The following is a 27,793-nucleotide window of genomic DNA, read 5'->3' on the forward strand; positions in this document are numbered from 1 at the left end:
GAGGGCGGGCGGAGCGAAGAGCGCGGCCACGGGCGAGCGTGCCGGCGTGGCGTACGGCGGCGCCTGGGCACCGGAGCAGGAGCAGGCGGGGCGGCCCGGACCCGCCTCCCGCCGCCGTAGTGGCGGCCACGTCGCCCGGCGGCTGCGTACGCGGCGGTGGGCGGTGCGCCGCGCCGCGGCCGGGCTGGCGGGGCAGGAAAATGGCGGCCGGCATCCGGGAGAAGCAGACAGGTAAGCGGCTTCCCGCCGTCTCCGCCGCGGCAGCTGCGCTTCCCGGGGCTCGGGGCAGGGAGGGAGCGAGGTCAGCCTCACGCTGCCGCTGGCGGCTCCTGCCCGTCGCCCCCCCGCCCTCTCCCCCGGCGGGGCCCCGGGGCGGGCTGTGGGCGTCTCCGCGCCGCCTCGCCTCCGCCGGGGGATTCGCGCCCTCTCACCCGGCTCGGGGCTGCGGCCAGCGGGACGGCGGCCTTCCCCCCCCGCCTGCCTCGGCCGTCCCTGCGGCGGAGGAGCTGGGGCGCCGCTCGGCTGCCTCTGCGGCCGTGGGCCTGGCCGAGCGGGGCTGCGGCGGCCTCTGGCCGCAGCTGCTGCTGACGGGGCTCGGCCCCGCTGTGGGGCACTGGGCCGCGGGTGCCCCCAGCCCGCTCGGCGGCGGGGCCAGCCCCGGGAACGTGCCCGCGGGAGCCGCCGCCGCCGTGTGGGATCGGCGCGGGAGGGTCTCGCCGGTGCCCGTCCCCCGCGGCCGTGGGGCGCAGGGTGCGCGCTCCCCCGTGCCAGCGGCCGTGCTCCCGTGGCGAGGGTGGCGGGGAATGCCCGTCGCGGGAGCAGAAATAACGCTGCAGGTGTGCCGCTCCTGTCAGGACGATACAGGGGCCTCGCAGTGTGCACTGACCCTCAGGGAAACGGAGAATGCGAGGTTTAACAGCTACCGCTAACTATGCGGGGGGGGGGTTCTGTGGATAAGGGGTTTGCTGTTGCCCCTCCTTGCACATTGCTGTGGGTCTGTAATTGACTCTTCTCTGTCTTGATGCTGCTTTGCGGAGCCTTGAGCCACCGGTTTGAATGTCCTCCCAAGGCACAGAGCGTGTGGGCTCCGTAGCCCTCTGCTACCCTTATTTTGCCAAAGTTTTCGTCAGTAGTTTCAGCTGTAGTCTCGCCACCTTTTCCTTGGTAACTGCAGTGTCTTTATGGTGGTGTAGAGGATTCTGGATGCATTTATTTAACATGAAATATTTGAAATCGTCTGCCTAAAAATCTCAGTCTGAGTCTCTGTGTGGACCTTAAATATTTACTAATATCCTCCATCTTTTTGGACCAGTCTACTTTCTGTAATCTCATTCCTGTGGCTGTCTGCCATTAATAGTACTATTTGATGTTCCTTTGCAATCCTGTACTTCTCTTTGCTACCTTCCTAATAAAGCTCATTGTCTTTGAGTTCTTATTTCATACAGCTTTATTATTCTCTGTTGTGCTTCACCTGGTTACTCGATTATTTCAGGCAACCTTTGCTACTGAACCCACATTGTCTTCCATCAGTGAGGTCATTTGCAAGGAGGTGGATTGAATAACTAAAAGATACTCAGAAAAAGGAAAAGATATATTATCATTTAGTGTTTGTATTACCATTTATGTGCACTGTCTGTTGTGACCTTTATCCTGGTTCATAACCAGTCAAAGCACATAATGGTGCAAGCACAGTAAAAACCTGATCCTTGCCCCGTAGAGCGTTCAGCCTAAATGTAAATGAAATGGCAATATAAATACAAGAAAGGAACCCAGAGACTTGCTGAGTGTTTGTCATGATTGTCACGGCACATCACTGGTCTGATTACTGTCTTCCTTAGAGAGCTTATGCCAAGCTTTAATTTAAATGGTAAACTCTAAAAAGCAGCTGCTTCAGATCCAGTAGTACCAAAATACATAGCCCTGCAGCTTATACAAAATTGCTCATATCACTGAAATGTATGGCAGTTGTCACTGGCGATGAGGGAGCCAAGGCTTCAGGAGCAGTCTGTAATCAACTTTCAGGACTGCTCCATGGTGTTTAAAAAAAGGAAAAACGTATTAAGCACGTGGTAGGGAAGGCTGGATTTTACGGAGACCCAGCACTCACTGCCAGGTTGGTTCCTCCCATGGTCAAGTTTCACTGCTGGTAACGTGATTTGAAAAGGCAGTACACAGGAGGAGAAAGCAGGGACAACTGCAAAGGAGGACATCAGAAACGTTACCCAGGCACGGATGGATGGTTTTAGGAAAGCAAATATTTGACTGAAGTTGAGACTTGTAGCGTATGTCAAAAGCAAGGAGAAGAGCTTCTGCTGTGGCATTAGTAGCGGAAATATTAATAACTAAAAATGTTGGGTCATTGCTAAATGGAGCTGGTCATTTAGTGGTGATGGACACAGATAAGGCTGAGGTACCCAATGCCTTCTTTGCCTCGGTCTTCACCAACAAATTCTCCCAGGCCTTTGTGTCACTTCGAAGTCAATCATGGAGTGAATCCTCTTGGAAAATACTTCTCATCATGTGAAGGAGAAGGCACGCATGGATTTACGTATGGTAAATCACACCTGACCAGCCTGATTGCCTTCAGTGATAAAATATTTGGATGCGTAGGCAACGGGAGAGCAGAGTATGTAATTTACCTGGACTTCAGCAAGGCTTTTAACATTGTATTCTTGGATCCAAGTGAGGATGTTATGGGCTGGCTGGTGGGACAGCTGGATGCTTGAAAATACGGCTGGATGGTCAGGCTCAGAGGGTTGTGATCAGACATACATACCTGGAGGCAGGTAACGACTGGAGCACCACATGGGTCTATCCTATGACCTGTTCTGTTTAAAATCTCTATCAGTGACTGGGAGGCTGTGTCAAAGTGCACTCTCATTAAGTGTGCAGGTGACAGCAAACTAGGTGAATCTGTTAATACACCAGAGGGCAGAGCTGCCACTCAGAGGGACCTAGATGGGCAAGAGGAGTGGGCCAGCAGGGACCTTAGGAAATTCAACAGTGGCAACTTACATAAATGCCTGCACCTGGAAAGAAGGTGTGCAAGGGACTGGCAGACCAGAGAGCAGCTCTGCAGAAAAGGCCCACAGGGGTTGTCTGTGGCCAGCGAGCTGACAGTGAGCCCACAGTGTGCCCCCATGTAGCAGCATCCTGGTCCATATTCACAGGAGCACAGCCAGCAGATCGAGGGGAGTGATTATCCCCCCACTACTCAACCCAGGAGACCACATCAAGATGCCATGTCCGGTTTGTGGCTATCAGTACAGGAAAGATGTTCGTTCATCAGTTAGAGGGAGTTCAGCAAATGACTGCCAAGATGGTCAGGGGCTGGAGCACTGTGAAGTGAGGCTGCAGGACTAGGGCTTGTTCTGCCTGGAGGAAAGGTGGCTTCAGGGGGCACCTAACAACAGCTCTCCAGTACCTGTCAGGGGGACATTGAGAAGATGGAGCCAGGCTCCTTGTGGTGGTGTATGGCAGGAGAGGGACAACACGCATAAAATGAATTGAGGTGTTCAAACTGGATATAAGGAAAAACCTTTTCACCACAAGGACAGGTCACAGTGTGGTTGTGGCACCTCCGTCTTGGAGATCTGACTGGATGAAGCCCTGAGCAGCCTGGCCTGGCATCGCAGCTGACCCTGCTTAAGCAGGCGGTGGGACTGGAGATCTCCTGAGGTCCTTTCCAGCCTGAGCTGACCTATGATTCTGTAAACCCCAGGGACCTGCACTGAGTATGCTTACAGGATTCATTTAGCCGAAGACTCAGAAGTCAACCGTTTCTGCGGCTGTCCATTTGTGAGCAAAGTGGTATACATTGCCCTGATTTCTGCAAGTTTTGCCTCTGCAAAGCTTTGCACTTATTTTGTTTATGAGTTTGAAGAGAATAGCCACTAACTTTGATGCAAATAGTCTTTTACTGCTAGTCACAGATGGGGCAACAGCACTTAGTGTATTGTTTATTAAGGTAAATTATAAAACTCCTTGCTTAATAGATTTATAAGCTGGAGGTGGGTGAAGGAATTTGCTTTGGTTTTCTGTGTTGAATGGGAAGTTAGGTGAAAGCACATTCCTGCTTCAGAGAGTTTTCTTGCTGCAAGTTGGGGGTATTTTTGTGCCCCTTGAAGCAGCAATTTCTTCCTATGAGTTCTCAAAATGTTTCAAAATGTGTGTCAGTTTCAGTTAGGTGTAAAGGTATTTTTTTGTTTGTGTGAATAGTGTTGTTCCTGAGGGGTATGAAAAGCAGATCAGGGGAATAAATCAAACTAGTTGCTACTGTACAGAATGCACCTTCAGGAAGATACTGGAATTACTAAGGCAAGCTGCAACAGAATATAGCCAGTATAACTGCAGGGAGAGATTCTTTCTTCATGTTTTGGGACTCACTGCTTTTCCTTTTGCAGCGTCTTCCAGAGCCTGTAAATCCTAGCTGATGTGTGCCACTTGTCAGTCACAGCTGCATAAAAATAATGCAAATGTGATTTGTTGCATTTATATTTGATGATGGTTTTCCTCTCAAATGAAATGTGTAATAAAATCCTGCTAATGTGTTTAATCTCTGTTGGCAAAGTGGTAAAGAGACTAAAGCATTAATCTGCTATGTTTTCCAGTGGCTTTGAAACGTATGCTGAACTTCAATGTCCCTCCTGTTAAAAACAGCACAGGAGAACCAGTATGGAAGGTAAGAAGTATTTTAACAGGAATAAGAGAATTTATAGTGTTCAAAAAAGTTCAGAGTTTCAAATTTTAACCAACTCTAGTATCTTCTCTATTATTAACCTCTACAAAATAATTTTTCATGTGTTGTGAATATACAGAATATAGTATCGGAATTACTGAGCAAAATACATATGTGAGAAATGGGCTGCCTGAAGACCCAATGACTGATCCTTTTGCAGTATTTTAATGAGTAACTAAGTAGAACATTTTTAAGAAGTACTTAGGTCTCATTGGTACCTATTGGCAGAAACTTGCATGATACTTTACAGGTATCTGACCCACAGAGTCAGAAAGAAGCCCATAGAAAGGGAAGAGCTAGTGGTAGCTTTGAATTTAGAAGCAGCTGAGCTCAAGCTCCCTTTGTTAGCTTTAAAAAATAACTAACATGTAATTTGTGAGTTTTTGCTACCACAGAGCATATATTCTGTCTCTTCATCTACTCTGTTGCCTTTTTCCTCTCTGCTTCTCCCTGTTTCCTCTCAAATGCAATCAGAGAGGTTCTTCACTTACAATAACTAATTTCTGACAGCAGATTCCTGTTTGACTGACACATTTCAGGGGGTGGAAGTGGTTATTTTCCCCCTGCCTCTATCATTGGGTTTCTTTTCATTCTTTTTTAAAATGTATTTATTAGTAAGCACAAACGGAAGTCAATGACAAATTAATGATTTATTATACATTGATAAACGTTTAGCACTTTTCAGGTTAAGTAGTAGTTCCTTTAACCTGAATTCCTGTATCCACTGTATCCTGTATTCTACAGTGTTCACTTTTTACAGCTCTTTGTAAGAAGATGTGTATCTATTTCAGGTTCTCATTTATGACAGATTTGGCCAAGATATAATCTCACCTTTGCTGTCAGTGAAAGAGCTGAGAGATATGGGGATCACTTTGCATCTGTAAGTACTTTTAAAATATTGGGATTTTTTTTTCCTAAAAAGACCTTTATTTAGTATTCCCCAAAATCATGAAGAAAACATTGAAAATCATTCAATAAATAACTACTAAAATAAAGGTTATACCCTGACTTGTTACTAAAACCAGATGGTATTACTCAGAATCAGGGACTGGAGAGAGAATTCCAAACACTGTACAGCAGGATTTCTAAGTACAGGAAGCCCCTGTTCAAAAATAAAAATTATCCAGTAGGTAGTTTTTTGGAGTCTGTCTGTACAAATCCCTCTGTATTTACATACGCTAAAATTATTTTGGCACAAGCTGTTTCATGGGACTGTGCATGTTCTTTGCTTGTCTGTTTACATGTAGAATTTAATTGTCTCATCAAACATGAAATCTTTAGGTATTATTTTAAGAGATTTCCCATTTCTCTTTCTCCAGATTGCATTTATTTAGTTCATTGTCATTCCTTAACTGTGATAATAGTTGTGGAGAAACTTTGAAGATACATTTATTTTTTCCAAAAGTTTATCAGCTTCTACTAAGTGAAGACTAGAAATGGAAACATAGTTTAACATGTTGACATATCAGCAGAAATGTGAGAAAAACTTGTAAGCACTTTGGCTTTAAACAGGAAAGGCAAGTTTAATAGTATGAGATATGCAGGTTTTTTTGTTATCATGTTAACAATTAATAATTGGTATATGAGCTTTGTAGATACAGTGTTTTACCTACCTCTGAATAGATTCAAAAATCTATTTTTGAAGATTTGTGAAGCCTTTTCTGAAGCATTGAATAAACATTGGAGACGTCTGTTAATATACTTAGCCAAAAATTACACAACTATGATTTTTCGTGATTTTTTCATGTCTTGTTCTTGCTAAAAATGTAGCCGGATATAGGGAGAAATCATAGGAAATTAAATGTGTCTGTACAAATAAATAATTTCTTTAGCTTTTATCATTTTCCACAAATCAGTGGAGAAACACATTAGAGATGTATTTTTCCTCCTTTTAGGCTTTTGCATTCAGATCGGGATGCTATTCCAGATGTTCCAGCTGTTTACTTTGTAATGCCAACAGAAGAAAATATCGACAGAATGTGCCAGGTAGCTTGCATGCTTAATGTTTCAAATGAGTGGACACAACTGAGTGTGTGAAGCAATTCTGCACTCACCAGGGTGTGACTGTTCTATATTTAGTTCTTGTACGTGTCTGAACACCTTTGTTTATATTTTTTATATATTAGCACATATTTATAATAAAAATGTTACCCCACATTTTTACCTGCAAAGCTTCAATTTCCCAGAAAGTAGAAGGGTAAATATGTCTTCTCTGTTTTGGAGAGAGTGTTGGGAGTGAAAAGACAAGAGGCAGTCGGCACAAATCGAAATATAGGCAATTCGATTTAAACATAATATAAAAGCTGTTTTAATGAGGGTGGCTGAACACTGGAACAGATTGCCTGAAGAGTTCATGGAATCTCCGTCCTTGGAGGTGTTCAAAACTTGAGTGGACAGAACCCTGATCCACCTGCTCGGTTTGACTCTGCTTTGGGCTGGAGGGTTGGACTAGGCTAACCTCAGTTTTTCACATTCTCTGGGAGGAATTGGTGGAAGGTTGACATCTTCGCCAAAGGAAGGAGAAAAAGCAAAAGGTATTTTTGGTCAGTGGTAAGGTGTGCAATAGAAATTGCTGTCTGGTAGCTTAAATTTTGTTTCCTGTTTTTTGCAATTCTGTGTTAGGTTGTTTATATCTACTTACATAATCAAAACACTGCGTACGAGGCTGTATGAACAGACAGCTAAACACTTCCAAAAAGTTAGTTTGACTGTGGATAACTGGAACTTCACATCGTGAAAGTATGATTGTTTTTTAGTTAGTCAGAAATGTATTAGTTCTTCTTCAGGAAAAAGGTTGTGGTTTTCCTTCCTTTCAGGACCTTCGAAACCAGCTTTATGAATCTTACTATTTAAACTTTATTTCTGCCATTTCAAGAAGTAAACTGGAAGATATTGCAAATGCTGCCATAGGTGCTAATGCAGTAACCCAAGTGGCTAAGGTAAGAAAATCTCCTAGGGTCTAATGATAAAGATACTACCATTACAGGTGTTACTGCATTCTTACTTGGCCACTTGAGTGCCATACACAGCTTTTCTGACTGAATCACGAACAAAATAAATGTTTGGCTAGGTTCAATGGCACACATAGATTTAGTGGGGGGGAAAAAAGGAAATCTACAGTCGTCTCACTAATGCAGTTTAGTACCATTCTTCAGCTTAGTCAGGAGTCTAGGTGCTGCAAGACCTTTGTGCTAAATGATAAAAGGGGGAATACAGTGGTTTCAGAGAATTCCCGATCTCATCAGCTCAGTGAGTGCACCTGGTGCATATATGGTGGGGTGGGATTTTTAGCTCCTAACTACATGAAAAGTGTGGTATGAGTGCAGTTGTCATTTTAAATAGACATTATACTGTAGATGCTGTTATACAGTGTACAGTTATAATTAATACAGTGTACAGTTATACAGTATACAGTATATATATATTATAATACAGTGTACAGTTATAATGTACACATAAGTGTACAGTATATACAGTTATAATTTAAAGGCAGGTGTCAGGTACGTATCCTCTTAACTTTTGTTGAATGCCTGTACCAAAACCTGCAAATTACTAACTATAATTATTTTCACATATACTTAAATTCATTCACTACTTCTTACTCCTGGTAGGGAGTACTACTGGCATGAGAGAAAGAAACTGTTGTGAAATGAAATGAAAATTACGAGTATTGTTTAAGCCTTAGGTCTTCAGCAGGAGTAAATTGGTGCTGCACTGTGGTGCAGCACTGTGTTTACTTTGCTAAATCTGTTTTTCTGTTGTGATGTCCCATTAAAATTTTATGCTGTAGAGAGGTTTAATTTTTTTCCTGAATGTGTAGGTATGTACAATAAAACCAGAATTTGTCAGCTATAATTTCGGATTGTGTAGATATTGCCCTCTTTCCTGCCTGAGAGCTCAACACTGTTTATGTTGTAGTCCTTCATATTAATAAAAAATAAACCTATACTATTATAATGTCCTCCAGGTTACTTTTTTCAGTGATAACTGGCTACTAAAAATTTGTCCAGAAATAACTTGAACTGTTTTCTTTTAGCACTTTTTAGGTGCTGTGAGGTTTTGTGTTATCACTCAATTCTTACGCAGGCTTTTTAATTCATACATCGTATCTTGCGTTTCTTTTAATAGTAGTTCTGTGAAAGATTCAAAAAGTAGATGGGTTTGTTTATGCTTCACTCTGGACTGTTCTGACGATTATTCCTTGATTTCTAGGTGTTTGATCAATATCTTAATTTTATTACTTTAGAAGATGACATGTTCGTATTGTGTAACCAAAACAAAGAACTGGTTTCGTATCGTGGTAAGTAAAATTTGTATAAAAATTACACTGGAATGTCTAAAGTTGAGATTTACTTTTGAAGTTGCAGCTAATACCAAGCAATGATATTGTTTTGCTTTGATCTACTCAGAATTCAGGATAATCTTGTTAGCTGTGTAGTTTAAAGTCATGAAGGATACAGTCCTTAGATATTAATTTCAGCATCTTTACTACACAGCTATTGTAATATTGAAAAATAATTACGTATTTTTAAATAACAAGTTTAATAAAGCAAAACTGCAGTATAGACATATATGGACAGTAGGGCTTTTTATATTTGGAATCACATAGGAAAAATTTCGAATTGTTTACACATGTAGATACAGACATTGTGGGTGGCTGCTGCATTTAGGCAGCACTATCTAGTCATAATCCCTTCAGCAGTTCTGCAGGAATTCAGTATTTTGTTTCTGTGTGAATTGTCAGCTGGAGAGTTACTGTAAGGAATGCAAAGCAAGAAAAATGACTTCAACTGATAGAGTTTCTAGACAGTGACGAGTTGGTACCTACTTTTCTTATTCAAGACATGAAAATGGGGTGTGCAGGGGGAGGTAGATAGGATCAGGAGTTGGAGTAGCGCAAGGAAGAATCTGGGAAAGGGCACTCTGGAAAAGAAGAAATGCTGATTGCTTCTGCAAGCATGTGAGCCAAGCATATCAGCTTCTTCATAAAGTCTCAAAGTGGCAAGTGAAGTCAGCTTCATGAAACTTTTTTTTGTTTTGGTTTGGTTTTTTTTTTTTTTTCATTTCTTGGGACTTCTGTTGGATCTGTTTTGGAACCTAGCCGAAAAACTAAGTGGCTGCTTTTAGGTCAATTACCTCTACAGCTATGGTGCTAAGGCAGCTCAAGTCAATATATATACGAGCTCTCATAATTGTCCACATAGTTTTCCTTCCACCTTTGCTCTGATTTTTGTGCTCCCTGACCCATTCAGAATGCTAAATCAAGAGAGAACTGTACCTGTCCTGCCCCTCTTACTCAAATGGCTAGCTGTTATAGGGTGGGTTGTCTTGCTTCCCCTGCTGTAGTTTCCCTCATCTTCTCCTGCTTTTAAATCAGAACCAGTAATCTTGGAGCTGCAGAGTGTTTGTTCAATTGACTCATTCATAGAAAATACTAGCTCATTTGTGTGATCCACAAATCCAGTGCAAGGGAAGCAGCAGAAGTGTGTAAGTCAGAGACAAGATAGCCCTTTTTTAGCAACAGCTCCTCATTGCTGTAGCATGGTCCCAGTGTCACACAGTTAATTCCTGCTTTATTTGGATGCACAGAATACTCACTAGTGACCAGGTAGAGATGAGAAGTCTCCATATGCCTAACATTTATCAGTGAGATTTTTCTCCTCGCTGGTCCAATTTTGGAAGTCTGTACCTTTCTTTAATACCGGATCCATAATACTGAGTTCTGTCTCATGCTGGGGATTGATTCTGTTGTCAGAATGAAGGGCATTTTTGTTTGAAAAGCAGACTTTTTTTTTTTTTTTAATGAAACCTGCTGTTAAGAGTTTTAGTAATAATTGTTTTGGGATGTGTTTGTGTGTAGGTAAAGATACTTGACTGAATCTCATAAGATTCCTGCTAGCTAACAAAATTTGAATTAAAATGACTGACAGTGTTTTGCACCCATCAGTTTCTGTGTGCTTTGCTTTCCTGTCTTGGGCTGCTAAAATTTGCTACACGACACGTGGTTTCACACACTGTTTAAACCAGTCTAGAAGTGGGCTGTTTCCAAAAGCTGACCGAACAGAAATCTGATCTCCCATAGAAGGTGATTAATTTTCCCGTAGAGTGCTGAGCCGATCCATCTCGCTGTGTGAGTTCTAGATCTGACATAGGCAGGCAGTAGGAGTGCAGAGGCAAAGAAGAGGTGGTCTGGGTTTGCCTTTGGAAAGTAACCCTAGCAGGAAACTGCCGGTTTGTATATAGTGTCATAATCTATATAAGTCAATGTAAATCTGATGGTGATGACAGGCAGCCTGCTGTTCTTGCAGCGGCAGTGCCATCTGTGGCCATGCATGTAGCCAAATGAGTGAACTAAGAATAAACATAACAAAAAAGGTTAATTTTCAGTTTCCTGGCTGTATGGCTGTGTTTAGAGAGAGGTAATGTCACGACAAATAAGCCTGATAACAACACATTCTCTCTGTCCATGTAGTGATGGACAAGAAGTGGTGAGCTTAAACTGCAACAAGAAAGTTTCTGGTCAGATACTGGGAGCAATTTCTAACTTTAAAGATAGTGAAATATTAGAACAGATTACCTATAAATGTTAGGGCATTTTTATGACTGGGAGGCTTTGGAAATTGGTTTAGGCGGAGAAATAACATGGGCTTAACTCATCTTTGGGAAAGAGGACTGACTACATAATCCCTCAGGCTCCTTCTGGTTCTGTTTTTCTGTGAATTTGTAGAAGGAAGAGTAAATGCGTAATACTGCCATAAAGTCAATGTTTCTGCCATCCTGTTTGATGCTATTCGAATGCTTCTTTACCAAGTTTGGATCAGTTTTGTAAAACAACAAGAAAATGTGTAGGAGACACATTTCTGTATTTGAAATTCAGAAAGTGGTGAGAAGCTCACCACTTCTTGTCCATCACTACATGTAGCTTACTTTTCTTTAATAGATGCGTCCCCCCATAAGCTTGTTACAGTGGAGAGAGAGGATTATATAGAAAAGGTGATAGAACAGCTCACTGAAAGATTATTAATGGAGTTTTTCAAAGGTTGGCCTAAGAAGCAGTAATATTGAATATTTGTGTTGATGGCTATGGTACAAAAAAAAGAAATGTACTCATAAAATGTACATGTTACACAAAATTAGAAGGCACCAACAGTATGCAGATTACTGGAACATCATAAATGAGTATCTTAAATATAATAGTAGAGAGGGAATTAGATTTTAAAATTGAGAAAAGCAAGGGAGTAAAAATAAGATTATTTACCCCCTGTAAACTGGGAGACCATTAATTGGAGATTAACTACAGAATGATAACCCTAGTTAATTTCAAAGCTTTGTCATTACAGAAAAATACAGATATTGGAAACAGTCTGCCTGTCTTCGTGCTGGTATTTCAGAAATTTGAACTTGGAATAAAAAAAAATGCTGAGGGGGGTACTTCTATTGCTGCTCTCATCCTAGCAGCCTAGTAAAAAGTTTGACTTACTAACTATAGCTGCTGGTAGAAATTGCTAATATAATCCATCTCTCTAAAGTTCTTAAGAGTACAAAAACAGGGGAGAAAAAGCACCTTTAAAGTTGGAGAATGATTATGGCTGGCCATGCATATATCTGGAATGGGAGGCTTATTAATGTTCAGATCTTTGAAGTTCATTTTTGAAGAAAGAGTATAAGACAGGTAATTACGTGAGAAATGTTTAAAGGTAAAATAAACAAGGATGGGATTTATGGCGTGAGAAATGAGACAGTGCTTGACTTGACACCAGTGATAAGATTAGGTTTGATGTTTCCTTTTGGCGATTGTATTCTTGTCAGTGTTAATTATTTAATAGGAGTGTTGCTATGTGTCTCTTGTTCTGACCTAAATATGTGAGGGAAGTCTTTCCATCTATAGCGTGAAATGTTTTAGAACTTGGGAATTATCCCTAACCTAGAGACTGACAGTAAATTTATTTAAAATAAAAAGAAAAAAGAAAAATCTCCATTACAAGAAGAGGGATTTAGAATCTTTAAATATAAATAACTGCATAGTGTAATTCTCTTTAAATTACATAACTGATACTTGAAGATTTTATATCTGAAAAATCGTTTCCAAGTGGATGGCCTTTTCTCTTGCATAACATGGTTTTCTAGGAAGTTTTAAATAACACAATATTAACACAACCCAGAAGTTACAATATGCGTTGTCAGAGATAATTGGAAAAGATTGTATAGTGTTTGACCTTATACAATGAGCAATAATTGAGTTCTCCCAATTTTTTGATTAAAAATAGAAAAAAAGGAGAAGAAAACTAATGGATGTGCTAGGAGGGGCATTTCACAATAGGATCTGTTCTGCAACAAAAGCTATTGGCTATTAACAGCCATTAGGAAGAGGATTACTTTCTCAGTGTTGAAGTGGCATAAACTTCTTTACGCCTATTCTTAACTCTTTTCCACACCTTTCTAGCCATTAACCGACCAGATATAACGGACACAGAAATGGAAACTATAATGGACACTATTGTTGATAGTCTCTTCTGTTTTTTTGTTACACTAGGTAAGTTTTCAAATTCTAGCATATTTTCCATATGTTTTCCTTTTAGAAAAGATCCATATTCAATGGGATACCTAGAAGTTTAGTCATTTCCTATAGCAAATTAAAGGCAGAATTAGATCTGTGACGGAAATCTTAATAGTTCGCAGGGTTGGTTAATGTTCTTGCTCAAATTATTGCTGTGCTGAGAACACTGAAACGCAAAGATCCGAATTCACTGTTTTTACAAAATCCTAGTTTGCAATGAAGATCAATAGTGCTTTGAGTTTGAATTTGCAGTTCTCAAAAAAACAAACCAACCTTACAGAAAAAGAAGAAAAACCCCTCACACAAACCTGCAGGTTTTTTTATACACACACACAACTGAAATAAGCAATAGGAAGATATGTTAAATTTACTTATTTTATTGTGTTTTCTTAATGCTTAGGTCATACGTTTTTCATAGTGATGGCATTTAATCTTAAATTCTCACTGAAATCAATCAGAGAGAGCATTCCTACAAGGGGAGCTGGGGATCGCTGTGGGGCAGTGTTCAAGAGATTCCCTTGGACCTATTGAGTTCTTTCAGGTGTTGGTGTGATACAAATTAACTCTCTTATACTTAGTCACTTCAGCTCTGTGGTATTGGAATTTTCATATTTATATAAGGAAGGGAGAGACAGTAGCTAAAGGTTTTGAAACCTGAAAGCCAGTGGAAAATGTGCCTTTGGAAATAGCATTAGTCTGCAGTGAGTTGTAACTGATACATTGTGGTGGTGTTATGGTACTTATTATTCTTGTTCTCAAGGGACTTATAACCTTTTGAAACGTAACTTTTGATGCTTCTATATGAGATAGTTTGTCCCCTCTATAGTATATTAGCTGTCTTTCTAGTGTACACTATACTTTCTTGTAAATTCCTGTATGAGGTACTCACTTTTATTTAACATTTCTATATAGTACTTTTTGTTTCATAGATAAAGACTGAAAGAGATTAATACACATTTGTATTTTGCACTTGAAAAATTTCATCTCCAGAATGTTACTAAAATTTGTTTTATGAAAAGTACACTAAGTTGTAATTTAAAAATTGTAATGCAAGTAGGAGTCAATATATCTTTTATTAGGAGCTATTCCTATAATCAGATGCTCAAGAGGAACTGCAGCTGAAATGGTGGCAGTGGTAAGAAACTATTTTCTAAACAAGTATTATTGTTTTAAAACTTTCCTAACACCTTGTTTATTTTCTCAATACTAGGCAAAGATCAAATGTTACTGTATCCTTTTCCTTATGAAGGAAATAAAACTGGAAGGGAGATACACCAGTTTTCCTTTCTGGTTTCAATTCCATGGAACTTACCTGTAGAAATTTTAATATTATGGAATCACAATGATGTGAATGATCATTCTTAATCTAGAGTTTATCAAGATTTTCTGATGGGCATTATAGTTACAACCATTAAGCTGTGTCTACACAGTTTAAAAAGCTGCTGTCTGGCCTGGGTTTTCCTGTGTGCCTCACTTAGAAATTTTTATCTATCTTACTGGGAAACCCCATAAGTACAGGCATTTTTATTATATCAAATTAAACTGACACTGAACTTTATCATCAAGCAGGGATGAAATTACCAAACTAGATCACAATTAAAAATCTCTACAGCTGTCTTCATTAGGAGTCACTGTGCTTAGTATCTTCCATCTTCCTCACATCTTTCTTGGACAGTGAAGCCTTAATATTGGTTAAACTTAAGCATTCAGTGCGCATGCATTCCTATTAAGGGTAATCTCATTTTTATGGAAGGCTTAGTGTGGCAGTGTCTGACAGCCCCAATTTGCTGCTGCTGCTGTGGTTCCCTCTTGGTGCCTCCTGCAGGTGTTTTCTATCTGCATGTTTAGGAAGAGGGTTCTCATTGCCTGGGAGGACATTAGTGGATGTAAAGGAAGCATCTTCTTTGTGGTCCTAGATACAAATATAAATGCTGGAGGGAGAAAATAGAAGGAAGAGATTTCTTTCTTTCCCGTGACCTAGACTTCCTGCAGCTAAGACATTTATAAACTACAGAACCAGCACAATAAATCTTTAAATAAAGAGATTAGGAAACGATTGGTTTCTTAAAAGCTGTTTTGTTTTTTCCCCCTTCAGAAATTAGATAAGAAGCTCAGAGAGAACCTAAGAGATGCCAGAAACAGTCTTTTTACAGGTGACACACTTGGAGCTGGCCAGTTCAGGTATGGTGTTATAATAGCTGTGTATTTTTGTTATTTGTATTTTAGTTGTCTGAAACATCTCATTGGGATGTCACCACTATAATGAAAACTATATTTACAAGAGTTTGTTCAAATTCTATATTAAAAGAATGTGCATACTTCTAAGGTAGTTTTCCAATCTTTTAGCTTAACCTGTTTGAGAACTTTTATAGCTAGTAAATGTGCAGTCCTAGGGCAGTGAGACAAAGATTATTTAGTGAACCAGGTAATTTTGTTCACCCTCTAAACCCAGCAAGAACCAAACTCCTGCAAATACACTCAGTTTACAGGACCGTGATACGCAGTTGGATGTCTGAATGTGGCTGTTGGCAACCTTGAGTCTATTAAAAAGAAGGAAATGCCAGTTTTCTCACTTGTGAACACTGTTACCAGTTGTAGTTACATCAAGAGCAAGTGTTTCTCAGCTGATCCCTGTATCTATCAGAGGAGGACTGCTTAAGGACCACCACCTGGATAATTAGATAATTAAGGACTGTTAAGTCATGACGATTTGAATCCTTTGAGGGGAAAGAGTGGTGAGAAAAGACATTGTGATGCTTGTATGCTTCTGATAATGTGTTCTCGATAGCCTCCCCTGGGTAGCCTTGCCCCCAGATAGTTGAATACTCCACAAGCTGCCTTGGGAAAGTGTATTACAGTTTACACTGTATGAGAAAATATGAGATGTATTGGGAGTACTGTAGCTGAAGGAGGCAGTTAGGATCTCCTAACTGGATATAAAAGTCATCATATTTTTATCTCAAATTGAGAGCGGAACCTGGATAAAAGACACAAAAAAAATCAAGAGTGGCAAAATGGAATGAGATTGAAAGGTATTAGGAGAGAAATAGCTGTGAAATACAGTTCCTTGGTTTTCAGGGGAACTGAATTGTAACCGCTGTCTTTTTTCATTCAGAGGGGTGGCTTGTTTTCCTGAGAGTATAGCATCATTACCTTCAGAAAATCAAAATACAAGGAATGGGAAATATGGGAACTTTTAACCAGTTAAATGGCTTTGGATGTTTAGTTTGGTTTTCAGACTCGTGACTAAGGCTCTTGAGATTATATATCTACGTGAAGATAGTTACTGCAAGGAAATTCAGAGCGTGGAATTAACGTGCTTTTATTTTGTTAAAGTAAACTGTAATTTAGCCATCACATTTACCATAGGTTAGTGTACTTAAGGGAAATGGTTGCAATACTGTTCTGTCAATTCACAGCCTTTCTGTCTTCACTATAAACGTTTCATGTAGCCGTAACCCAAAACATTTAGGCATCTCTGCATTCTTTTCCCACAAAATTGTGTATTGATGGAATTACCACAGTGCATCTCAGAAGATGATAATTTTTTCTTTATGGACTTGTATATACTAACAAAGAGGAAAATTAAATTAAAAACCCTTGGAAGAGAGATCTTATATTTGAGGTTTGTACTGGGGATTAAGGTCGAACATTAACCACTCAAACAGTTGTTTGGAACTCAAATGTGTATCCAAACAAAGATATACTAGTTAATACCTAAAAGGCTGGTTACTGTTTAGTGTTTTGACTTCATCTTAATATTTATTAATTGGTAATTTCACTTAGTACAAAATAAAATAATCTTTTTATCATGGGTAGGACAGTGGTTCATGGAATTTCTGGCAGTGATCAGCCCCAGATGCTTTGGGGGAGGCTGGAGGAACTCTGCAGTAGGCAGTTTGGCTTTTAACTTGAAATATGATGTAGAAGCTGGCTGATACCACTCAGGATGTTACTGGGGTGTTTTAAACATGTTTAAAGAAATACTAATACAGTGTCATCTTTTCAGCTTCCAAAGGCCCCTGTTAGTCCTTGTTGACAGAAACATAGATTTAGCAACTCCTCTACATCATACTTGGACATACCAAGCTTTAGTGCATGATGTTCTGGTAAGAATAAATCAGATTTTGTTACCAAAATTATTTTTTCACTCACTTTGTTATTACACTTAATACCAGATTCTCTCTTAATCCAAAATCTGTTTAGTCTGTTTTATTTGGAAGTTGTTTAACAAAATGCAATTTGGAAGATTTTCTCAAGAAGGTTTATTTAGCAATAACTTTTGAATAATTAAAAAGTTGAAATCTTCGTATTATCAAACGATTGGTAATTCAGCAATCCCAGCTTTTTCTTCAGTAGTTCATGAATCTTTTATGTTGTGTAAATGCTAAACTCCATTAAGCGCAATTCAGTTTTGGCAAATAAATGCTTTTAATGAGTTTTTAAACCGATTTTATTATGTTTGAATTTCTGAAAATAAGTTTCTGGTTTTCTCCACAAGGTGGTGTAGGTGTTCAATACAGAGATACCAACTAGTATATGACTGCTGTGAGGACTCTACAATAGATTTAATAATTTTGGGGAAATTCGGGTAGCCTTAAACAAGTTCCTCAAGTTCATTTTATAAAACCAGTAGTAGAAATGTACTTGAATGAAAACAAATGCTATTTACCGAAGATGTATGTGTTTCCTAGATAGTTACAGAGTAAATAATAAAAGATAATATAAGTAAGAAGAATTACTATCTGGAGGCTTTTTTATACTGTAGAGTTAGTCATGCAAATCCTTTCAATATCTAGCTTTGAAAAATAATTTGATTTTATTATGGAGACTGTTAGAGGAATATGTAAAATACGCACATGCATCTATGTGTTTCTATACAAAGCTGGTTGTGAACTGTATAGTCATACATACAGTGTTGTCAGAAACTTGCATTGCTATCATGAAAGTATTTTAACATTAATGGGATGTTTTAGGACACTTTTAAATTCTGCTTTATGTAATTCATCCATTTTTCTTAAACTTAAGGGTGCTTTTTGCAAATAAACAATTTTTGGCTTGATTCTTTTAGGAAAGGTATATATGAAAAAAACACAGTTTGCACTGTTTTCTCCAGTAGCTCTTGAACTGGCTAGAGACTTGCAAATATAAGTACTGAATTGCTACAGGTTTCTTTTGAAAAATCAGTGAAAGAGTAGGGGATGAAAACCCGAATTAGAGTTTTTACAGGTGTAAAATGCTTTTGCACAAGGTCTACACTTATTTTGGGTTTGTTAGCTACCAGCCATTTAATCGGCAAATGTCTGCTTACTAGATAGTAAATCCACGCAAAGCTCTATGTAGTTGCCTCCTGCTCAGGTACCAGGTAGAGAAGGTAGTGTCGGGTGGCTTCAGGCATGTCTTGGGGTGGTGCTTCGGTGCATCGAGATGCACAGGTCAAAAAGGTAGTGGAAGCTGAGGACTAGTGCAACAAACATGGAGGGGGATTAGAATAACACTAGAAGAATGCTTTGAGGATCGTGGGACATTTATCTGGACTGTGTCAGACTTCTCTAGTTTCTCTGGAATAACTTGTTAAATGGTGCATGTTGCACCTAGTTTTTGACTGAGGTGATAGGATTATGAATTTGTCTAGTGAAATTGTAACCAAGTGGCCTGTGATTCCACGTCAAGGGCAAAAGTTTAATTTCAAAACCAGTGAAGTTATTCACCCTAAAGGCAAGCGTGCCAGGTTCTTCATGTACTGAGCATAGTATTTCATGAAATAACCACAGTAGCCTTTTGAAAGGCCATAAATTGTAACTGTGCAAGTGTTACCGAGGTGACAATTATGTAAACTGTACTTTGAAATAATTTTTTTCTCATTTAAGCTCTCTATTACAATAGTTCAGGAATTCTGTGGGGGATTGAGCTAAATGTTAACTCAACCACAGAGTTGTGTGCTGCATCCATTTAGATTATAATTGTGGTGTTTCTACACATAAACAGGCTTGTATGAAGAGATTCCCATTTCTGAATAAAAATCCTTTCAGGAGTGGACACAGAAAAATGGGAAGCACGGATATAAAGCCTTATAAAGACAAAATGGGGAGGTGAAAAGAGGAACACTAATCATTCAAAGAATCATTTTGGTAAAATTCCTTGTAAATGCCAAAACTAACTTGGAAACTCAGGTCACTGGTGAGTTAAGCTGAGCCAAATCATAGATCTCCATTAAAAATTGCAGCTGAATTCACAGTCAAATTATTTTTTTTCTTTAAGTTTTTATTGAACATATGTACTTAAAAAATACTCTTTTCACGGAAATGTTAAACACATCTTGTAAGATGAGGTTTGTGCTCATTGACTGCATGTGCTTTCTTTGAGTAGCTACTTGATTTTGTTTCTATTCTGGCATGGATCGTTTATAGTATTTTTTTTAAGTGTGAACTCTGCCAAGGGATAACTAGAAACATTTAAAAATTTATTTCACAATTTCACTTACAATGATCTAGTTCTGTGCACTGTAATTAACATAATAAATTAACATAATACAGTGGAGTTTTATTTCTGGAAAAAAATATCTGTTCTAGAAGATTTGTGACAAATTCTGTTGAAGATTTTACTCTTTGTCATTTTTTGCCGAGTAAAGAGCACATTTGAAATTTTAAATGTTCTTGAAAAAGGTTGGAATAAAGTCAGCAAGTGGAGTACTTATTAATCTTTGTGGCAAACCAGAGGGCATATATATGCTGCAGGAAATACAGAGCTGTCCTTGGCAAAGAGAATGAGGGAAAGAACCAGAAGACATACAGGGAGCAGTGTGGGTGATATATTGTGTCATCTAGCAAAAAGATGTAGTGTCTATGTTCGTGCATCTGTGGAAGAAGAAAAGCTATATGGAGAAATAGCAGCTTTGTTGCAAACTGTTGCTTTATCATGCACTCACTATTTTACTAGTGTTTTAAAAAATACAGAAAGAGCTGTGAAGGTGTAGCTAAATAGTCCTCACAGTGGATATTCCGGTTGCTGATGCCATGAGCTTCTTTGTGGCTTTGACACGTTTGCTGTAGTTCTGTAAGTGAAATTCAGCCTTGGAGACCGTTTTTGTCTGCAACATTTATACTTTTTAGTTTTGGCCAGTTGTTAGAGCTCAGTTATTGCTAAATAATTTATTTTCTGTACAAAAAAAAGTGTTCAGAGTTCAGTGTCAGAAGATAGCTTGCATGTGAGGTGACCAGATGTCTTTGCTTGACCTTTATTGCTTTGTTTGATGCTTTTTCAGTAAGTGTGAGTGATTTTGGAGTTGTTACATTGTTGCTGTTATTACCTAGTTAGTAAACTGATTCCTGCCCTCTTATGAAATTCTAATAAATAGCTATGATAATATTTTTTAGAAAATGATTCTAGAAGATAATTGGCTAAGTATAAAAGATGATTAAATAAGGAAAAACTGTCAAATATTTACTTAAGATTTCTCTTCTTGCAGGATTTCCATTTGAATAGAGTTAACTTGGAAGAATCAACAGGAACGGAAAGTTCTCCAGCAGGTGCTAGACCTAAGAAAAAAAATAAGAAATCCTATGATTTAACTACATCTGATAAATTCTGGCAAAAGCATAAGGGCAGGTAAGCTGTGTAGGTACAGAGTTTACATGAATTTAGTCAATATAAATTCTAAGTATTCTTCATATTGTGGTAGTTCTATTTTTAAGATTCTTTGAAAATATTTTTGAAGTTTGTTTGGTTTTTTTAAGGTATATTGGGTCTAGCTGAGGTGGAGTTAATTTTCCCCACAGCAGCCCTCATAACGCTGTGCTTGTATTGGCAGCTAGAAGGCTAGTGATAACACACCAGTGCTTTGGCTGCTGCTGGGCAGCGCTCGCACAGCATCCCGGCTGGCTCTCCAACATCCCCCCCGCCACCTCCATCACCAGTAGGCTGGGGGTGGGCAAGATCTTGGGAGGGGACATAGCCAGGACAGCTGACCCAACCTGACCAAGGGGATATTCCATACCATATGATGCCTGCTCAGCAATAAAAGCTAAGAGAAGGGAGGAGGCGGGAGGGGCATTTGGGTTTTTTTCACAACGTTCGTTTTCTGGAGCAAGTGCTATGCATACTGACACCCTGCTTCCCAGGAAGTGGCTGGATATTGCTTGCTAATGGGAAGTAGAGAATAAAATCTTTTGCTTTGCTTTGCTTTCATGTGCAACCTTTGCTTTTTGCTTTATTAAATTGCCTTTATTTTGACCCATGAGTTTAGGTTTGGTTTTTTTTTTTCTCCATCTTATTTTCTCCACCCCCTGTCCTGCTGAGGAGGGGAGTGATCGAGCAGCTTTGGTGGACACCTGCTGTCCAGCCAGAGTCTACCCACCACATAAGGAATGATCATTGTCAGTATTCGGTGTCCTTATTAATTGTGTGTTAGCTTTTTGTTACAAGAGCACAAAACTGTTCTTATCAAAATTATATACAAATATTGAAAGCAGTGAATCTGTCTTAGAAAGTTCAAGTAAACCTATAGCAAGATGTCATTATTTTCACTGATTTGATACTGCTGCATGATTTGTGTATTGATATTTCTGAAAACGTTTTCATGATCATCTTGATCATGCAGCCTGTCTGGTTCTAGTGTTTCAGTTTGTTGATTTAACTGAGCCTAATGCGGAGTATTGCATTAGTCCTTTTCCAGAGGTGGCTGAGTCTGTTCAGCAAGAACTGGAATCCTACAGAGCCCAAGAAGATGAAGTCAAAAGACTTAAAAGTATCATGGTAAGTTTTATCACCTGTATCTGCTTTATGTAAAGTGTAATAGGACTTGTGGAGATGCTTAGCCCACTCTGTCACCCCTCCAGAAAAAAAAAATTATCAGCTCATGCTGTATTTTAGGCATAGTACAATCTTAAAAGTAGAACTAGAAGTACCATATTTCATGAGAAGGTTCAATTTCTTGCATTTATTGGTGTTACATTTATATAACTCCCATCTTAACTGTAAAACACAATCCAGACATTAATACCGTTCTGAGAAAATAGGTCCTAAATGTGCTGACTGTATTTGCATGTGAGATCTTCATATTTATTATGACTATTGTTATTCCTCTTTCCAAACCCTTCCTCAAAACCCAGGGTATAGAAGGGGAGGATGAAGGAGCAATAAGTATGCTTTCTGATAATACAGCTAAGCTAACTTCAGCTGTCAGGTAAGGAATCAATAATGCATTATTGTTTAACTGGGAACCATTTCTAATTCTTTCTGTCATTTCACTTTTAATATTGTTTGAAATAAATAACTTTAAAAGTAGGCTACTTAGTTCAATAATAGAGTGTAAATGTTTTATAAATAATTCTGGTAAAATGCAATGCAATGTCCTAGACAAATACTTAACAGATGTGACTTCCACAGCATGTGTATGAGCCCTGTACACACGGCTTTGGAGTGTTTTCTCAGCAAATCTGAATAAGTGCATCATAGATTTGCTTACGCTTTTTCACCAGAAAAAAACAACTGCCTACTTCTGCATTCCTTTGTTAAAAAGATTGCTAGTGAAATCCACTTCTTGAAGGACCTGTTGCTTTGCACAGTGTGTAATTAATTACATTTTGATTAACATATTTACTGTAACATCTGTTGGCAAGATTATTGTCATTAAGAACTCTCCTGCTTTTGGAGACTTAGCCGCCACGGATGACACGGGAAGTCTGAGATCTAGACTTGTTCCTCATTGTAAATCTGTTTTTCATTCCACCGATGCCTTGGAGAAGGGAGATGTTCAATTCGCTGCCTTTCGCTAAGACCCCAGTCGGAAGAAGGAACAAAAATTATTCTGAGGATAAATGGGGTGATAGGCGCAGTGTCCTGTGAAATCCAGCATGTGCCTGCATTAGTTAGCTGTCTCTTTGTGAGTTTCAAACATTTTGTATGCTATGCCCTGGTTAGAATTTTATTGGAGTTACAAAGGATTTGGGATGGATCAGACCATTTCAAAAAAGTGAGCAGGTGTTTCCAAGCTCCATCTTATAAGGTTTTAAAGTTTTGTACTTCTCAGGATGCTGGTTTTCAGGTCAAGGCAGCAAGGTATGAAAGTGAAAAGGATCAAAAGCTTTAAAGTGATAGCAAGAAAAAAAAATCATATAAGTAAAGATTCTGAAGTTTTACTATTCCATTAACCTCTATGTAAGTTTTCTGTAATCTGGCATTATCAAGGAAAATTTTATTGCCCTTCAGAAAATAATGTAACACGGTAAACACTCCTATTGCCATGTTTCGGTTCTAATCCTTATGATTATGCCAAGAAGACCAAATACCATTGAGAACCTCCATTCAGGCATGTTTCTGTTGGAAAAATTAAAGTGTGCTTTGCTGTTTTGTTGTCCGTCATCTGAAGGGTATCTTCTTCCTGCTAGCAGATGATAAAACAACAAAACAGCAAAGCCTAGCTTAGGTCTTGGGCTTTACAATTTCTAGAAAACTTTGGAATATGTATTAGTAATTAAAAAAGAGACTTGAATGTAGGGGATATCCTGTCTTTTTTTCCTTCTTTTTATTAAATGCAGCCCTTTACAAAGGCAGAACTAATCACCTTGCAGCTGTAAGGTCATTAATGGCCAATCACCGTATGTAACATTGATTTTATAATTGCTTAAAGGAGGAAAGAAAGTGTGGTTACTTTAATTTGATGGTTCTTCAGGACATGCCGTCAGTGTCATCAAGTGCCTTCTCATCCGCTTATTATTAAACTAAGACACTTGCCTGTCTGGGTGCTTTTGGATGTGAAGGTGTATAGATCCTGAGCAGTCTTTTATACATGTGATGCCCAGGTGCGATGAGTGAAAATCACTGCTGATCAGTAGATCACAACGCTTTAAGTAACAATTTTTCGACAAAGTAAAATTAACCATTCAGTTTGCCATTGAACAAAAGATTTCTTTTGTCACGAAGCCTGCATAGCCATGTTCTGTGCAGAAGCGCCTGTGACAAATTCCAGCATGTGCAGAAGTTGTGTGTGATTGACAAATATTATTATTATTTAATATAATTTCTTAATTATTTGAAATTAATTGATATTACTTGACAGATACTAGTATTTGACAGATATTGACACTTTTATATGTATCAAAGATTAACTAAATGTTGAGTATATAAGCCGTAATTCTAGTAGATTATTTGTTCAGGTAAGCAGGGCATATACCTGTTGTTGATCATAAGGTTTCAATAGGAATATTAAATTACCCACATTATCTGGCTTTTGCTAGGCAAGGTAAAAACCTGGTTTTATTACATGTGGATAATGTCCTTCTGTTCTGAGAATCATTACATCTATACTTCATGATTTTTAGTTCCAGTCCTACTGTGTTCTGTAATTTTTTTAGTTTAATAATCTTTAAAGGTCCCTTCGAACCCCAACTGTTCTATGATTCTATACATTTTTTTGTACCGACTGTACACAATACAGAATTCAACTAACAGTGCAACTCAGCAGGTTAGTTTGTATTTAATCTCTTCAGCTCTCTTCCAGAACTTCTGGAAAAGAAGAGGCTCATTGATCTTCATACAAATGTTGCAACAGCCGTTCTGGAGCACATAAAGGTATGAGTGCTCTCCAGCTTCAATTTTCTGTTAGGAGTGCTCCTTACTTGGAGAAATACATTTGAGCAGGTGAAGTAAGATGAGAAAGTGAGCCTTCTCAGTTGTGCTGCCTTTTACAGAAACCACTATATAACGTTACTTAGGGTGGGAAGGAATGAATTTTGAATACCTCTGCATGGAAAGTGAAGTAAACAGAGCAGTTTTTTTCTTCTCAGAATTTAATAGTATACCCTCTTTTTTTTTTTTTTTTTTAAAAAATGATGGCCACAACCTTTATTGTGGGTTGAAGTCTTTCTAAAATAAGTTTATGATTGAAGTGTTTCATTTACAAATGTGTCATAGCAAGTTATGACTTAAGTCTAAGAAATTTTCTGTTCTGTATGTGTTTATCAGAAGGGTACTGTGTACTGTTCACCAATAAAAATAATACCCAGAGGTGTGGCGATAATGATGCAAGTTACTAAACTGGTCTTTCCAGCAGGGTCTGTGTTAGATGTCTTGTGCATCATTTAAGCACTTCAGAAGGATGTTTGTCATCTTTTCTGTTTAAGTCTGCTGCTCTTGTATCAAGAGAACTTGCAGATGGTTTCAGTATCAAGTAAAGACCATGGTTACGACTAGAATAACTTGGAAGATGGATCTGTTTTCACAGTATGAGAACAGAAATTATAGATGAGGCTTTCAGAAACACTGAACTTCTGTTTTTGAAAGTGATTCAATCACCAAGTCTCACTGCAAATCAGTAGTTAGAAATTTTACCCTGTGCTATTTATAGCTTATTTAAGGTGAAGTGTTTTGAAGCTAACTTTAACATTTGTAAAGTGCTTAAGATCTGTCCTCAGTTATTACTGCTACTGAATGTTTTTAAACTAAGTACTATAAATGGACAAAAGATTAATTCTGATTTTTAATGATTATATTAATTTCAAATATTAATAAAATTGGGGAAGAAATGTAAACATGTTTCTGTGTTTGGCTTATGACTGTAGAGGCTAGTTTATGTGCTTTTGCAGTATTAGGCACGCCAGTTTTCATACCTGGCAATTTAAAAGCAGTATGTTAATACTGTTGGAAAAAAATAGAAGTTGACAATGTTGATACTGTGTTTGATACCTTGTCTGTAAATTCACTTTTCTAAGAAAAGTACTGAGATGGTAAGTAATGGCAGGCCTACACCAGTAGTATTTTATGTATTGATTGTTGGACAGAAGTCAGGTTTCAGAGGAAGATTTGGAATCGCAGTAACATCAGTTTTGATCACCAGTGTCCTTTTGGACGTGAACAGGAGTCAGATGCTTGGTCATTGTCCACTGGGTGACAGTGACACACTTTTCTGTTACCTGGAGGTGGAAGGAATTCCCTTAGGGTCCCCCAGCTGTAGCACTCTGCTAGCCCTTAGGCTCTCTCCCCCGACAGGGAGCCTGCTATTAAGGGAGTTCCCACCATGTGGGGATCTTGTTTCTCCATGAATGGTTCTTAATTCTGGTATTGCGGAGTGCTCCGGCTCCTTACCTTCTTACGGTGTAGCTGTCAGAGAAGGCTGTGAGACAAGTGGACGTATGGTTTCTTCAATATGTCGATGATACGTGCATCTCTACCATCTCTTCGTTTTGAAGGCAGCACTTCCTTCATCTCCGGATAGCTGGGAAACTACCTTAAACTCAAACTAATGGAGAAGCACATGGGGTTTTTTCTGTTGGAATTTAGCCACTCTACAGCCTTTTCACTGGATGAATGTTAAGTTTCTTCTGACTGCTTTGTCCTGTCCATATTCTCCCCTCTTTTCACTCTCCAGTGGTACAAGAAGTATCTTTCTGTCTTGAGCTGTGGAATTTTAACATGCAGGATGACATACTACCCAGTGGATCCCTCCAGTACTCTCAAAAAGGGCAGTATCTCAGCCAGTACTTTTAAAAGAAATTCTCATGGCACCTTGAGGCCGTGGTTAATAGGTTTTGTATACAGTTAAATAATTAAAGCAGAATAGGATAAGAGAATTTTTTTGGCAAGCGCTCAGGTCATGATGAGCTAGTGAGACACCATGCTCCTCTTCAGGTTACTATATTTTCACTTTTAAAATAATCTGGAAGCACATTCATATTTTAAAAGACTGTTTGCGTTATCGATTATGGGGTTTTTACTACATTAAGTATTTGAGCATTTTTCTTCACTACATATAGGAGAATCAGCACAAAGAATGCTACAAGACCTGCTTTAGATATACTAAGAATATAATTTTTCTTGTAGTCTTCTTTTAGTGTTCAGTTTACAGCTGCTTTCCACATTCACTTGGATCATTTTCTAAGACGCAGCAACAGGAAACCAGAAATTAATCAAATACTTTGTGGTCCTGGCAGTTTTCTGGCATATCTAGGTGTTTAGCAAAATAATGGAAAGAATGCATCGCTTTTTTCATAAGCTGAACCATGAAGAATTTATTGTCAGTGCTTAAATAAATGCATCCTTGTGTTGCATTGATGTTTTTTTCTCTGAAGAAGCTGGTGACTGAAGGACTGTATCGAGCAGATAACAGATTTAGGAGTAGATTTATGGGTATCTTTCTAGCTGCTTTAGTGTTAAGTAATGCTTATTATCTTTGCATGTTATTCTAATATGAATACTAGGATTACTAGTATGTTAAATCTTGTCACATGAAAAAGTGTACATGTACACTTTCCTAAAATTATTAGTTGCAGAGGGGGTAGTTTAGATAACCTCTCGCTAAAATTCTATGCATGTGAATTTAAGTGGCAGGGTTTCATGTGAATTATCTGTCTTAGATTACTTACACTTGTTTGGTTTAAGTCAGGGGTCCTCAAACTACGGCCCGCGGGCTAGAAACGGCCCCCCAGGGTCCTCAATCCGGCCCCCGGTATTTACAGACACACACATCCCCCCCACCGGGGGCTGGGGGGGGAAACCAAGCA

General features: G+C 38.9%; 1 protein-coding gene across 2 annotated transcripts in view; it reads left to right on the forward strand.

Moving 5' to 3' along the window:
- The first annotated feature begins 101 nt into the window (after window positions 1-101).
- Window positions 102-27,793, forward strand: part of SCFD1 (sec1 family domain containing 1) — a 54,947-nt gene continuing 27,255 nt past the window's right edge. Inside the window, exons 1-14 of one of the 2 annotated variants that reach the window (XM_037394394.1) lie at window positions 102-231; window positions 4,611-4,681; window positions 5,530-5,618; window positions 6,634-6,724; window positions 7,555-7,677; window positions 8,951-9,038; window positions 13,182-13,271; window positions 14,375-14,430; window positions 15,391-15,476; window positions 17,305-17,404; window positions 20,764-20,903; window positions 21,959-22,049; window positions 22,406-22,479; window positions 24,785-24,866. In XM_037394394.1, coding sequence (XP_037250291.1) covers window positions 201-231; window positions 4,611-4,681; window positions 5,530-5,618; window positions 6,634-6,724; window positions 7,555-7,677; window positions 8,951-9,038; window positions 13,182-13,271; window positions 14,375-14,430; window positions 15,391-15,476; window positions 17,305-17,404; window positions 20,764-20,903; window positions 21,959-22,049; window positions 22,406-22,479; window positions 24,785-24,866 — 1,212 coding nt within the window. In that variant the 5' untranslated portion in view covers window positions 102-200. The remainder of the gene's footprint in view (window positions 232-4,610; window positions 4,682-5,529; window positions 5,619-6,633; window positions 6,725-7,554; window positions 7,678-8,950; window positions 9,039-13,181; window positions 13,272-14,374; window positions 14,431-15,390; window positions 15,477-17,304; window positions 17,405-20,763; window positions 20,904-21,958; window positions 22,050-22,405; window positions 22,480-24,784; window positions 24,867-27,793) is intronic. The other variant, XM_037394393.1, reaches the window with a different exon arrangement.

This window comes from Falco rusticolus, chromosome 7 (assembly GCF_015220075.1).
Source record: "Falco rusticolus isolate bFalRus1 chromosome 7, bFalRus1.pri, whole genome shotgun sequence".
Lineage (NCBI taxonomy): Eukaryota > Metazoa > Chordata > Aves > Falconiformes > Falconidae > Falco > Falco rusticolus.